The sequence below is a fragment of the Merops nubicus genome, unplaced genomic scaffold (genome assembly GCF_000691845.1).
Source record: "Merops nubicus isolate BGI_N331 unplaced genomic scaffold, ASM69184v1 scaffold21255, whole genome shotgun sequence".
NCBI lineage: Eukaryota > Metazoa > Chordata > Aves > Coraciiformes > Meropidae > Merops > Merops nubicus.
In genome coordinates this window covers 1-14751 of record NW_008607894.1, presented here as the reverse complement: position 1 = coordinate 14751, position 14751 = coordinate 1, and the positions used below count along the sequence as shown (strand labels likewise).

At 52.4% G+C, this 14751-nt stretch overlaps 1 protein-coding gene across 1 annotated transcript; it reads left to right on the top strand.

The window, feature by feature from the left end:
- Window positions 1-261: 261 nt before the first annotated feature.
- Window positions 262-14747, top strand: LOC103772778 (ras-related protein Rab-40C; the record flags this gene model as incomplete). Its single annotated transcript, XM_008940122.1, has 5 exons — window positions 262-322; window positions 2573-2633; window positions 12654-12731; window positions 13107-13329; window positions 14608-14747. Coding segments are annotated over 5 exons (563 nt in total), but the record flags the coding sequence as incomplete, so codon positions are not given.
- Window positions 14748-14751: the final 4 nt, after the last annotated feature.

Here is a 14751-nt window from a genome sequence, read left to right as displayed (position 1 = left end):
AAGAAACAGTCTAGAGGTTAACTGCATTTTTAGGGAGGAGGGAGGGATAGAGCTCTGCAAGGGTTGTCTTTGCCTTGAAGCAGAAGTGTTTTTCAACTAAGCCTCTGTAGCACTCCAGAAACATGCAATAGAGAAAAAGGGTGGAAAAAAACCACTTTCTGTAAACACAGAATGCTAGATCTGAGTGAGCAGAGCAGATTTCTTGTCTGTCTCTGAAGACCTGCTCGGTGTTTGCTCAGCTTTTTCTTGGTTTCCTTTCAGGAATTGACTACAAGACCACTACTATCTTGTTGGATGGCAGAAGGGTCAAGCTGGAGCTCTGGTGAGTGTTTCTGAGCCACTTGGCGAGGACAGGAGCAGTGACAGGGGCCATGGTGCTGCCACTGGGGCGTGGTGCTGAGCTGTGGAGGGTGCAGAGCACGCCCAGGCGTGTGGTGGGGCTCACTGGCTGTGCTTACTACTGAGTTACTCCAGCAAACCAGACCCCTTTCTGGTAGGGGGGGAGCCTACCAGGCTCCTCCACTCTCTGGGCAGCCTGGGCCAGGGGCTCACAACCCTCAGTGTCAAATTTTTTTTCTTTCTCTCTAGTCTAAATCTCCCTCTTTTAGTTTAAACCCATCCTGCCTTGTCCTGTCCCAACAGTCCCTGCTCAAAAGTCCCCCCCCAGGTTTCTGGCAGGCCCCTGGCAGTCCTGGCAGCCCCCAGCAGGTCTCCTCAGCCGGAGCCTTCTCCTCTGGGGCTGCCCCAGCCCAACTCTCTCCTGCTGGGCTCCCAGCAGAGGGGTTCCCCCCTCGGGGCATTGCTGGGGCTCCTCTGGCCCCGCTCCAGCCGGTTCCTGGCTCTGCTGTGCTGAGGACTCCAGAGCTGCAGCCAGGCTCTGTCACACCTGCCCCTCTTCCCATGCAGCTCTCAGGCCCTGAGGGAGCAGTGCTGTTCTGGAAGCCATACTGGATTTTCCTAAAATCCTTGGGTGAGAAACATGGGCAGGAGATTAAGAAAGGTCGAGAAAAAAGATGGTTGAGGTCCTTCCTTATGGCCACAGCAGCTGGATGTTTCTCAGTTACTTGAGTAGAAGATTAAAACAGGGCACTCAATAGACCTCATGGTTAGTGACAGGGTGTGGTAAACCCCTGGAGAGCAGGACTTACTGGAGTGGCCTGACACTGGGATGGAGATGGGAGAACACTGCATGGGAGGGGTGACCCCTGACTTATCTGTCAGCACCAGAAGGAGATCTGGAGATCTGTGATTTAATTGTACCCCTGCTCTGAAGCTCAGTGCCCTCATTTTTCTCTTACAAAAGAACAGAAGCAGCTAGTTTATCTCTTCTGGTTGGTATCTTCATATGTGCTGCTTCCATTCTTTTGTCTCTGTTGTGATGTTTCAGCCCCAAGTGTGTAGTCACTGCTTCTCTTGTAGTCCTCTTCTTCTTGCCCTGTAATGCTTGAGCTGGAGAACTAGCACAGGACTTTCCCTGAAAAGCTGGTGGCATTGGTCTATGATGCCTTAGTGTAATGTTGTACCATTTCTTTCCTCATACAACCCAACATTTGACTGTTGAGGGAGAAGGAGATATAAGCACAGAGTGTTAGACTGACATCCAGGAGCAACAATACAGTCCTTGAAAGCTTTAGGTCTGGCAGAACTGAACTGAACTTCACTGTCCTGAACTTCAGGTCACTGGAGCTGGTGCAGGTCTGTGGCTGAGGGTTTCATGGAGCTTCTCAGTGGTCATTCATGTGCCTTTGATCCTGGCCCAGTGAATAAATGTGACAACCTTCATAATATGTCTTTTATTGCCCAGATGCTTTTCAGTCTATTCTGGTTAAATCGGTGTGCTGGGCTCTCAGCTACTGCCCCAGATGTGCCCAGAGGCACTGGGAGGTGCTGGTAATGTAGTGAAACTTATTTATACTCTGTCAAGAGTTGCAGTTGGGACAAATGACAGTGACTGAGCAGCCCCTTGTTGTCACAGCAGGCTGGAAACACTGTTCCCTAGTCCTGTTCCTGTGCTCTCTGCAGGGAATGATCAGCCAGGTTGGTTGGAGGTCTGGGTATAAAGATAGTTCTGTTCATTTTTGGTTAAAATGTGTTTGGAAGAAATAAGTGACACTAAACAGTACAAGAGACTCCTAACCTGAGTGGTTCTGTTCATTTTATGATAGGTCATCTCTTCCCCACGACTAGGGGAGTCTGCAGTCTCACTTCAGCTTTGAACTCTCATGGACTGTAGGGAACAAGGAGAAAATCCTTTGCCCAAGGGAGTAAAATGACTTAGCATCCTCCTGCATCACAAGGTGGTGCTGAAGCTGAGTGGTTTTGGCTTGTACCTTCTCTGTGGGAAGCACAGTGACAGCGAGGAGCTCTGGAGAGTGTCTGACTGACCAAAGGTGGTGATGCAGCCACCAGTTCTTCCCAAAACCCACCGTGCAGAGCAGTTTGGGAACTATGCAAGTTCTAAAGATCTGACAAGATCAACACAGATCTGGGGTTTTTTGTAGGTCCAATAGGAGATGTGCAGAACAGGATTCAATCCTCCAAATTCCAGAGCTGTCACTTTTCTTTGTTGCAGGGACACGTCGGGGCAAGGAAGATTTTGCACCATTTTCAGATCCTACTCCAGAGGAGCCCAGGTAAGTGCTGCTCTCAGTGCTGATGGGGCACACTTGCTTTTCCTTCAGGCTGTGGAAGTCTTCCACGGAGTAGTAAAGAGCTCTGAAGAGGCTGCATCAGGCATCAAAAGGACAGGATCTGTGTAGGTGCCAGGAGGCACCACGTGTTCTCTTGCTGCCTGCTATCCTGGTTTTATGAAGTACTGGCAGAGAGGGGAGTCGATGACAGACTTTCCTAGACTGCTACAGAAAAAAACAGGTCTGCTACAGACTGCAGTCAGTGTTAGGACTGAGAAGATGAGGTTGTAGAGGACTAAGGCAATCCCAGCTCTGGATCTGCCTTAGCTTTAATGTGGGAGCTTGTACTTTCTGAGGTTTATCACATTTGTTTAATTGTGACACCGGCTTTCCCAGCAGAGTTCTTCCAGTCTGTGTTGCCTTCAAGTCAGTTCCAAAAATAGGCTGACTCCTACTTGGGTGTTTGATGCAGACTTGAAACTAGAGCAGCTCAATTGGATTGTAAAAGTGTGTTGCTTCAACATGAGGCTGAGCGTTATATTTTGAGTTTCTCCTTTGGGCCCTGCTCCAGAATAACATCTAGATTCTGAACAGCAGGAAGATCTTGTGGTCCTCTGAAAAACTGCTGGTAGTTAATAGAGACTTCTTACTGTTTTATTGTTGTCCTTTCAGTAACATGAGAGGGTCCCTCCAGGAAAAAATCTCCCTGAGCTCAATGAACTACAGAAATTTTCCCTTTTGTTTCCAAATTGGAAAACTTTGGAGAAAATTCTTCCTCTCTCAGACACTAAGTGTTGGAACTTATCTATCAACCTCCTGACTGTGCCAGTGTCCTGGCAGCTTCCCAGCTTTTGGGAAACTTTGCCACTCCTGGTCTTGGCTTTTTGCTCCTTGTAGCTGTAGACCTTTGCTTTGCTAACTGCCAAAATCCACCGTGCCCTTTCCCTAAGACTTCCTGCAGAGTCCCTTGTGCTGCAGAGGTGAGAGCCCTTCAGCTGGGCTGTGCTGCTGGGACCTCCTCGGGTTGGTTCTTGTTGGTGCCCAGCCTGGGGGCTGGGGCTGCTCTCAGGCAGCTCCTTTGAAGTGGAGGCCAATTCCCTGGTGCTTGGCAAGGCGAGGAGTGTCAGAGCTTGCCTGGGGCAGTGGGAGAGTGTGGGATCTCCTGTTCACAGGCTCAGGCCCACCTGGGAGTTTATCTTTAAGCCTCTCTCTGCCCATTCTGCACCTACAGCTCCAATCCTGGCATAATCCGTGGGCTCAAGACCACATCACTTCCCTTAGCAGTTACACACGCAGAGGCACTCACTGTGGTTTTCTGATGACCGCCTAACTGAGCTTTGATCATTCTTTCCCTGAGCCCTTGCTGTGTCAGACATCCAGGTCAAACTGGGACTAGAAAGCAACAGGTTTCCCAGCTCCTAGAAACATCGTTCGAGAGCATTCAGCCCTGTCTGCAGCATGACCTGCTTCTCCAAACTGCTGTACAGGAGACTTCTCCCCTAGGTGTAGACTGTGAGCTCCTCAGAGCAAGTGCTGTCTCCCTGCAGGGCTGCACCCACATGCCAGAACTTGTAGCTGCAGCTGCCAGTTCCACCTGAACAGAAGGAGAAACTTCTCTGCTGTGAGGGGGGCAGAGCCTGGAGCAGGCTGCCCAGAGTTTGGAGAGATTCCAAACCCACCTGTCTGTGATCCTGGGCACCCTGCTGTGGGTGAGCTGCTGGAGCAGGGGGGTTGGATGAGGTGATCTCCAGAGGTCCCACCCCCCAGTGCTGGGATTCTGGGATTCTGTAAGGTGTAGGAACTGCAGTGGAGCTGGGAGGCAGTTGCATGGGGCCTCTGTGGGGTCCCTGCAGCCTGGCTTCCCTGGACACTACACCTGACACTGCATGCCATGAGGTGTTGTGTCTCTGGCTGACCTTCAAGCTTGAACTAGATTGTTTTTATCTTCCTTCCTCCAAATGAAGTTCCTGACCCTCTTTGCTTTGCAGGCAATGTCTTGCCCTTCTGCTGTATTTATCACTGTTGCTTTAGGAGCTCTCACCTGAACATTTGCCAGGCTCACTTTGTCTATCTCATCTACTTACTCCTCCCAAGGAATCATCTCTCTGTGAGACCTTTGGAAGAAACCTCATCAGCCAGGCAGAAGGAGCTTTCATGTGGATGCTTTATTGCTGGAGGCTGGGGTATGGAGCTCACTTGCCCAGCAAGGTGTAGGGTGGAGCTTGTGCCTGCCCTCAAAGCCTCTGTTCTGCTTGTGCAACAAACAGCTTTTCCAAAGTGCTGTTGTGATGCCTTAGTCCTGATCTGCCTAAATAGTCAACCCTTACCCTTGAAACCATCAAAACAGCCCTAAAGAGCACCCCTGCCCTGGAGGAAGAGGGGTAGTTCCCCAGGGAGGTATCTCCAGTGCCCTCGGAAGGTGTCTGTGAGGTGAGCACAGTGGGTGCCTCTTGAAGGCTCATGACCAGAGTCCTGGTACAGTCTTCTCCAGGTGGCTTGGAGTAAAACTGAGATTGGGTTCAACATGGAGGGATTGGCTCCCATGTGGTGATAAAACAGTGTTCCTGTTTAGGAGGAACACAAATATTGTCTCCCTTAAATAACTCACCACATCTTTCAAGGGGAGAGGGAAGTAGCTTAATTTAAACTCTACATGGTTAAGCAGAGCAAAAGGAGGGTTTGTTTGGAATAACAAATGCCTGTGTGACTGCAAGAGTGGGCTCAACACCTCCAGCTATTTTCAGTCTGCAGAAGCTAACTTCTGGCACAGCATGAGCATAGAGACAACTCAACCCAGTGTGGTCTTGGGGGAAAAGAACTAAAACGCTCCCGACTTGTCTTATTTCTTCAAGATGTGGTCAGTGCTGCCTGCTGTCCTGACTGCCTCCCTTCAGCTGCCTGCTCTCCACTCTGCTGGCCTCAGGCTTCATGACTTCTGCTGCTGCAAATCCAGTTGGAAGCAAGAGAAATGACTTTTTTTAACCTAGCCAGCCAAAAGCCTGGGAAGAACAAATACGGTGGAGAAGGGAGGTGCCGGGGTGGGAGAAGCTCTGTTTGAAGTGCAGTGTGGTGTTTGTACAAGAACACCCCACGAGGCTGAGTGTGCACTGGCCTTCACACGAGCACCTTCACACTGAAAAGGAGCAGAAGGTTCTCACCGAGCAGAGGGCTGAGGCTCTGAACTGAGCTTCCCGTAAGGAGCACGAGGGGAAGGAGTTTCCAGAGAGGACTTGGGCAGGTGAGCTGGGAGAGCAGGAGGCTGGCAGCTGTACAGGAGTGGCTGAGAACAGGGCGAGTCTGTCTCAACAGCCAGGGCTGAAGAGAACCTTTGGTATGAAAAGGGCCTTCAAGCAAGGGACACACAGCTGACCCCCCTCCACACACCTTGTTGTTTCTAAAGTGTAGTGATAGGAATCAAAGCTTCTGAAGTAAACCCTGGAGAGGCTGCAAAGTAGAAAAACAGTCTCCAAATAGGGAGCAGACCTTCTTGGGAGTTTTCCTTTTCCCCCCAGCACAGGCTCATGCTTTCAGAGTCTGGACTGCAGACCAGTCCCTCCCCAGTGGAAGGATGTTTCCTGAGCACCCTGATGCCTTCCCCAGTGTAGACTCCACACCACTTGCCTGGGTGCACAACCATGTGGCTTTCAGGTTCAAGAGGAACTTCTTCCTCTTCAAAACATCTAAAGTAAAACAGCTTCACTGTCCTTGCTGAGTTGTCCTCAGACAAGGACCAGTCCCTTCTTTCAGTCCAGGCAAACCAGACGTGTTTGCCTCAGGATTTCAGCAGCTGCCGTGAGCTCCTTGGCTCAAGGTGGAGGTTCATGGCATACTGGTGGGCCTGGGACCCCCCTTCTCTTTTCTTCTTGCTTCCCTGGGGTTTGAGTTTCCCCTGTCCTATCACAGCTGCTTCCCTCATCCCACCCCTTCCCTCTTAGGGTCTGTTGGGCCAGCAGGTCCTGACCGCATCATTTCAGAGTCTCACTTTGGGGCAGAAGAAGAGCAATTGTGTCTTGGGTAGTAGAGAACTGATTTCTAGGCACTGGTGGGGCATGGAGAATGTGCAGGCCACATCTTGGTAGCTGCAGGGCTGGGGGAGAGTAAAGATGGAAACCCAGTAGTGTTGTGACGTGCAGAAGAAGCTGAGTCTGGAGCTTGCTGTATTGCAGGAGGATTTTTGTACTGTTGCAGCATGGCCTGTGGTGAAGGGCATTTAGTGCTGCTTAAAGGTGCTTCAGAAATCTCTTGTTTCACTCTTAACTTCTGCTCTTTGGCTTTTTCTGCTTGGTTGTAAGGTCTCAGTCATACCAAAGCAGAGCTGGCACGCTGATCTCAGGCTCCTCTGGCTGCTGTGAGCCAATCCAGCCTCTTCCAGGAGACATCACGGAGGGGAGAAAAAGGGTTGTGGTGGTGCTTTCTGATCTAGCAAGGAAGGGGCAGTGCCAGTATCATTCCTGATGTCTTCATGTTCCAGTGATTTAAGCCATTTCTGGGAGAGCAGCTTGCCAGCTCTTCCCAGACAGCCTGACACGGAAGGTCCTTCGTGAAGAGTGTCAGACCATCTACAGGAAGCCACCATCAACGCTGACAAATGCTCCCACCTTGGAGCAGAGCTGCAGCCCTAGCAGAATAATGTTGTTGTTGGGTTCTGCATGGGCAGAAGGTACTGTTTATCCTGGTCAGGGCTTCTTAGTCTGCAGGGAGCTGGTGGCTTTTTTGGGCAGCTCAGCAGACTCCGAGATGTAGGCTCTGCTCTACCGTGTGGCTTTCTTTGTTGCTGCACATACTTGCCTCAGGTTGTTTTGATGGTATTGTCCAGCTGCTGGAGGAGCCCATCCTGCCTCCCAAGATGTTTATCAAAAGCTCAGTGAAAAATAACACACACACACACACACACACAGTGTGTTATGCTGTTGGGAAATGGTTTGGCAGCAGGATGTAGTTGCCCATGAGCCAAGGGCCAAAGTGCCAGCTGGAAAGCTGTGACCACACGTAGCCCTGACAGAGCAGGCAGGAGAGACAAAGTGTTCTGGTTGCTGTCAGTGCTGGATCTTTTGTTTATGGCTTACTTTGTCCTGTGGGCCAGAGAAATCCAGGCTGGGAGGGTCTTCCAGGCTTCTTCAGCAAGGGCTTTTTTCCATCAGTGGAGAATACCAGCGAGTGACACTTTCCTGGCCACCCTGCACTGGGCTGAGGTCTCTGGCAGTCCCACGAGCACTTGCATCCTCCCAGCCCTGTTCTTGAGTACTCGTGCTGGAGATCCAGCTCCTGGAGCACCTGGGAAGGCATTTTGGAGAAGTCTGCTTTGTGCTGAGCCAGCACACTGCTTCTCTCTCCCCTTTAAAGTCTCACTGCTTATAAGCCTGCTCAGAACCTGCAGCCAGCAGGCAGTGATGGTATTTCCCCCCCTGCCTCGGTTCTGTGGACAGATATTTGTGTAAGCTGCTGCTGAAAACAAGTTTGGGTTTTGGCAGAGTCAGTGTCCATGTGTGCTGCTGGATACAATAAGGGGTGATCTCTGTTTGCCTTGCTCACTACACCACAGACTCATGTGGAAATCGCTGTCACTGGTGAGCTTGGGTCCTGCCCGTCCCAGCAGGGTGGAACAAACACAGAAAATGGGAATGAACCCTGAAAACCAAGCCTTGGAAAGACCTGAGATGAGTCTGGGGCCAGTCCAGTCTTCTACCCCCCCCAGAAGCCTGTAGGCAGGTTAAGGAGGAAAAGAAGAAAGGCTGTTGTAGGGCTGGTGAGGGCTCCAGAGTAGTCTGGATCTGAGAACCTGTGTGTGCAGCTTGTTCACTCCCTGCTGTGGGAACCTGGGGTTTGTGGTGCTTGCAGGGATGTTCTGTGAAACCAAAAATTGAGAGGTATGGAGATAGGAAGGTGCTGACAGCCATCTAGGCACTCAGAGAGCAGTTTAGGCTGCAAATGGGAAGCTGTTTGTTCTTCTAGTTGAGTAAATTAAAATTCTGGGCACATTATTCCAAAGGAGACTTTTTACATTAAGAAAAAAAGAAAATGCTGACAGCTCTTTACTTGGAAGTGTCTGCAGAGCTGGAGCCAGCTCTGTGTCTGTGTGCTGTTCTCCCTAGGGCAGAGAAGAGTAATGACAGGAGTGTGCTTGGGATCTGTGCTGGAGAAAGGTGGGACCTGGAGCATCCCAGTGCTGCTTGGAAGAAATATGAGGTTATCATCTGGCAGCACCACGAGCTGGCCAGAGGTTTTTAAGCTGCTTCCTCCATCTTCTGTTGAGTTAAAGTAAAACCAGGCTTAATACCCCTGCTGAGGAGGATGAGGACAGAAGCAAGGCGTTTAGACAGCTCAGCCTTGGTGTCTTCTGACCTTTGGGAAGCTTTTCTGGCCAGTCTGAACTCGTGCCTGGAGCTGTGTGGTGACCTGGGGGGGAAGCTGGCAGCCAGTGTGCTGGCTCTGGCGTGCAGACGTCGTGGTCCTGACCTTCCACCCTGCTCCTGAGGACTCAGGGCTGCCTTTTTGCTGATGTTTTATCCTCATTCCTATTTAAAGAAGATCCAGGTGGCAGCTGCCAGCAAGCTTAAAAACCTAGAGCATATTTCTGGCAGAAGCAGTCTTCACAAACTAGGTCTTGGGTCTGTTTCTCTTGGCTAAAGGAACTTGTCAATCCAGAAATAAAATAAGTAGACTTTATTTAACTTGCTGGCAGTTTGTCTTGGAAAGGGATCATCAAACTTTTTGCTTTGTTATTTCCTGACTCTCGTTCATTCACACGTACGGCCTTGGAAGCTAAAAGACAAAACAAATGCAACAAAAATGGAAAGAAAGCTCAGAGTCTCTGTTTTCTTTTTCAAAATGCACTTAAAATGTGCTGTGCCCTGGCAGTGGGTGTTTCTTGGTTGAGTTCTTGAAAAGTATCATTGGTTTTGTGGAATTTTTTACTTCCAGAAATTCATTACTTCTTTCTTAGTTTTTTCCTGTCTAAGCCTAGAGAAACTGACTCTCTGCTCCTCCAAAACAAAAGCACCCTCTGATTCTCCCTGAGTGTGAAGGGGTTTGACTGGTCTAGAAGTGACACTGCAAAAACTGTGGACTCCAGTCATGAGCTCCAGACTTTCCTTGGAGGAGAGTGAAGATGTCTGTGCTCCACAAATACTCTACAACTATAAAAAACTCATTGTCACGTCCCTTGGAACAACCTTGAACCCAAATTTTGAAGGGCTTACTCTTTGTGTTGGGCTGTCAGATGTGAAAACCAACCCAGCAGGCACGACTTGCCTTGGGTACCCTCTTCCCTTCCTCTCTGGTGTGTTTGAGCCTTTCTGCAAAGGGTACAAATGCAGATGAACAGATGGTGGAGGGCAAGGGAGAGCAGAAAACACAAACTTTCCCTGGAGAGCAGCTGCCCAGGGGGGGAGAGCTGTGCAGAGGGGCTGAGGATATAGCTCAGGAATTTTGCTGATCAAGACTCTTAAAAATGATAAAAATGAGCAGACTCTGGGAGAGGTGCTTGTCCTGAAAGAGCTGTGAGGGAGAGAGGAACAAGGTTGAAGCACACCCTGCATGCTCAGAGGAGGGCAGCTCTTCCAGCAGGCTCAAGGTGTGACTTTGTGAGGAGGATTCAGGTGTCTCTGTCCTCAGAGGACCCGGCGTTGTTCATTCCCGTGTGCTCCACGTCTCAAGCTGAGGGTGATTGTTTCATACACTTGAGGTAATCTTGAAAAATTTCTTCCCTGAAGGGATTGTCAAGTCCTGGTCCAGGGCAGTGGTGGAGTCCCCACCCCTGGAGGGGTTTCCAAGCCGTGGAGATGTGGTGTGAGGGACACGAGGCAGTGGGGACCTGGCAGTGCTGGGGGACCAGCTGGACTCAATGACCTCAAAGGTCTCTTCCAACCAATCTCTTCCATGATTCTGTATCACCTACATGTTTTCTGTACAGGCTTCTCCCAGTTCATGATGGATTTTGGCAGCCACAAATATTGTAAAGCTGTTCTTCAGGAGCACTGAGGAGTTTGTGTTTCCCAGCTGGGGAGTGGATCTGCCATTTCAGTGAATAAAGGAGCAGCTCCACTGGTCCCTGGGGGTGCTTGATGGTCTCTTGCACCAGGACAGATGCTGGGCAGTTGGTCAGCTCCCTCCTTCGCTGTGCTGTGCTCCTAGGGAGGACTAGGCTGCCAGCTGAGACTTTCCTTTGCCAGCTGAGATCTCCTTTGCTTGCCCTGGTGACTTGCTGCAGGGGCAGCAGTTCCTGGAGGACACCCCTGGTTTGGAGAAGACTGGTTCTGCTGAGCTCGCTGCTGAATGATCTGTTACCCTGGAGCCAAGCTTGGGCTGGTTGGTTGTGCCCCTGGCTTAGTGTAACTGCTGCTAGGTTGCCTTTCATCCAGCTCCACGTTCCCAGCTGAGCTGCCTCCTCTCTCCCCATGAGATCATCTGTTCCTCCAGAGTTCCCATTTCAGGGCATCTTCAACTGCAGTCCTGCCAGGTAACCCTCAAGTGCCTGCTGTCCCTTGAAATGTCCTTGATGGCAAAGAAGAGAGTGACAAGAAGTCAGAAAAATAACAGGAGAGTTGCAGAAAAGCTGCTGCTGAGGAGAAGTCTCTGAATGCTGCCTGTGCCAAGAAGCAGCTCCTGATGTCTTGGCTTGTGTGCCTGCAGGGCCGTGCTCAGCCTGCTTTCCTTCTGTCTGTCCTCAGAAATACTGGGCTGCAAGAAAAGCTCACCTGTAGGAGCTGCTGCAGACCTGAGTGCTGGCCTGAGTCTGGTCATGGGCCTGAGTCCTGCTGGCTGGGCACAGGGTGAGGGTGGAGACTCTCCAAGGTGCTGCTCCATGGATGCAGGGTGTGGGAGGTGTGCAGGGGAGATGGATGTGGGCCTGTGGATGCTGTGGGTACCTCTGCTTCCAGAGGAAAGTACAAAGTGCTGGGGTCAGGTTTGGGCACCACAGGATAAGAAAGACCTCAAGAGGCTGGAGCAGGTCCAGAGAAGGGCAACGAAGCTGGGGAGGAGTCTGGGGAACATGGCTTGTGAGGAGTGGCTGAGGGACCTGGGGGTGTTGAGCCTGGAGGAGAGGAGGCTGAGGGGAGAACTTCTGGTTCTCTACAGCTCCCTGACAGGAACCTGGAGTGCAGGGGGGGTCAGGCTCTGCTCCCAGGTAACCAGCAATAGGATGAGAGGCAATGGGCTGAAGTTGCACCGGGGGAGGTTTTGATTGGATCTTAGGAAAACTTTATTTACTGAAAGAACAGTGAGGCACTGACCCAGGCTGCCCAGGGAGGTGCTGGAGTCACCAGCCCTGGAGGGGGTCAGAAAACACATGGATGTGGCACTTGGGGACACGGTTTAGTGGCCATGGGAGCGTTGGGTTGATGGTTGCAACTGATGATCTTGAGGCCTTTTCCAACCTTTGTTTTTGTATGAGGAAGGGCTGAGGGGAAGGCCCTACAGCAGGACCCTTGCTCTGGCCCTCTGAGGTTTGCCAGCGTGGCCCTGCTCTGCCAGCACAGCCACACAGCACCACAGTGGCACCAATGGGGGTCCTGGTCAGGAGACCTCAGCCCTGCAGAGGGGCTGCCCTCCTGTGGGCAGCACTCCACGTGCTCCCTGCCAGCCAAGGGGTGACAAGAGAGGCAGGTTCTGGGGAGGGAGAACGTGCTGAAGGTGGGTGTGCTGTGCTGCTGTGTCCTGTGCTGCTGCCAGCAGCTCTTCCTGAGGGGAACAGGAGAAGTTCCTGCCTCAGTGCCTTTGTACCCAATTTGTGACAGGAGGAGGGTGTGATGTGCTCCTAGATACAGTCTCCAAGGCAGATCCTCCTCCTTTAGAAATGGTTTGAGGGAATGTTCAAGCCAAAACAGGAGTAAAACCTTCCCTAGTAATCCAGGACTGAGTTCATACAGACTTGTCTCCATTTTTGCCCTGTCAAGCCCATGGGCAGTGCTGCTGGAGCAATGTCCTGTCCTTCAGCCTTTTGGGTTCTGCACGTGGAGGTGGTCTCCCTTTCAGTTCCCCTACTATGAAACGTCCTGATTGCTCCTGATTTTCTTCCACCAGGGAATTCTCTTGGTGTATGACATCACTAATCGCTGGTCCTTCGATGGGATAGACAGGTGGATAAAGGAAATAGATGAGGTAAGTTGGACAGAGGAACACAAGTTGTACCAGGGGAGCTTTAGGTTGGACCTGAGGAATAATTTATTCCCTGAAAAGGTTGTCAGGGCCTGGCTCAGGCTGCCCAGGGCACTGGTGGAGTCCTCACCCCTGGAGGGGTTTCCAAGCTGTGGAGATGTGGGGTGAGGGACACAGGGCAGTGGGGACCTGGCAGGGCTGGGGGATGGTTGAACTCCATGATCTCAAATCCTTCTAATGATTCTATGTAGAGCAAAACTCTGGGGAGGTATCACCCTGAAGTGCCACCTCCGACAGAGGGACAAGAGTATGGAGAGGGGACGATGGCAATCCACAAAGAAGCCAAGGCAGATTTCTCCACTTCTTTCCTCTTTCCAGCACGCCCCAGGCGTCCCTCGGATCCTGGTGGGCAACAGGCTCCACCTGGCCTTCAAGAGGCAGGTGCCCACGGAGCAGGCGCGGGCCTACGCGGAGAAGAACTGCATGACCTTCTTCGAGGTGAGCCCCCTCTGCAACTTCAACGTCATCGAGTCCTTCACGGAGCTCTCCCGCATCGTCCTCATGCGCCACGGCATGGAGAAGATCTGGAGACCCAACAGAGGTCAGTGGTGGGGGAGATGCTGCCGGGCTGCAAGGGGGGCACAGGGCTGACGGCCCCGCTGGGAGGTGTGTTTGGCAGTAGCTGTGGGATCTGGAAGCCCCTGACATGGGGAAGTGCCTCAGGTCAGACCCGCTGAAGCTGAACCACAAGCAGCTGCCTGTGCTGCAGCTCTGCTCGCTGTGGGTGAGGCTGAGGGCAGTTCAAGTTCACAGCTTGAAAGTAGTTCAGGCTGTGTGGGATGAACCCAAGTGTGAGCACCTCTGTCCTCACCCTTGTCTGAGCCTCCTGTTTTGGAGGGTCATGGAAGCTGAGCGAGCCCAAGGGGCTGCAGGGGACTATGTGAGAGCCCTGCTGGTGACCCGGGGCTGGTATCTCCAGGCACACGTGCTGCAGCAGGGCAGACCCCCAGCAGGCTCCACGTCACCTCTCAGCCTGTCGCTTGTGAAGCACAACAGTCTCAGGTCCCACGTTCCTGGCTGGAGGTGACAGTGTGTCCCAGCAGCAGGCTGAGCAGCAGATTCACACTCCTGCCTTCACAGGGATCCTGCTCCCGAGGGAGGGAGGGTCCCGTTTGCCAGCACCGGTCACCAAATTGCCTGCTTGGGCTCCTGCCCCCGGCGGGGCTGCCCTGCGGCGGCTCCAGCGTGGGGAGGGTGGTGAGCAGGATCCGGGCTGCGCTGGCAGAGCTCTCCTGAGGCTCTGCAGGGGCAGGGCTGCCGCAGGGAGCAGCAGCCGGGACTCTGGCAGGCTGGAGGGGAACGCGTGCCCTCGTGTGGCCGCTCGCTGGGACATCTCCTCCAGAGAGACCTTCCAAAGCAGGTTCACGCCATGTGCACCGAGCCAAGAGCCTCGGAAGCCTGCAAGGGCAGAGTCGTCTTCTGGCTCGGTGGGATGTGTGTTGCTGCAGGCACTCTGCAGAGAGGCAGTGGTGGGTCCCAGCTGAGGCTGTCCTGCTTTGGGGCTCGCTGCCCCGCTGCCTCCTTCCCTGGGCATGTCCTTCTGGGTGCCACGGTGCAGAGAGAGGAGGTGGTGATGCCTCAGCCCTTTGTTGATGCCAGAGCTGGTCTCGCAGAGCACTAACCTCCGAGTCAGAGCTTACCTGGGGTTTCCTAAGCTTTTGTCCTAACTAATCCTCTCCCCGTTCAAGGCTCCTACACAGTTATTTTAAGTTTCTCTCCCCGGAGGAGCTGGAATTGCGCAGCCTGAGGAGTGGCTGTGGGGAGAAGGCAGCCCTGGAGATGCCCTGGCCCTTGACTGTCCCTTCTTTCCTCCCCCCAGTGTTCAGCCTGCAGGACCTGTGCTGCCGAGCCATCGTCTCCTGCACCCCGGTGCACCTCATCGACAAGCTGCCCTTGCCCGTCACCATCAAGAGCCACCTGAAGTCCTTCTCCATGGCCAACGGGATGAACGCGGTGATGATGC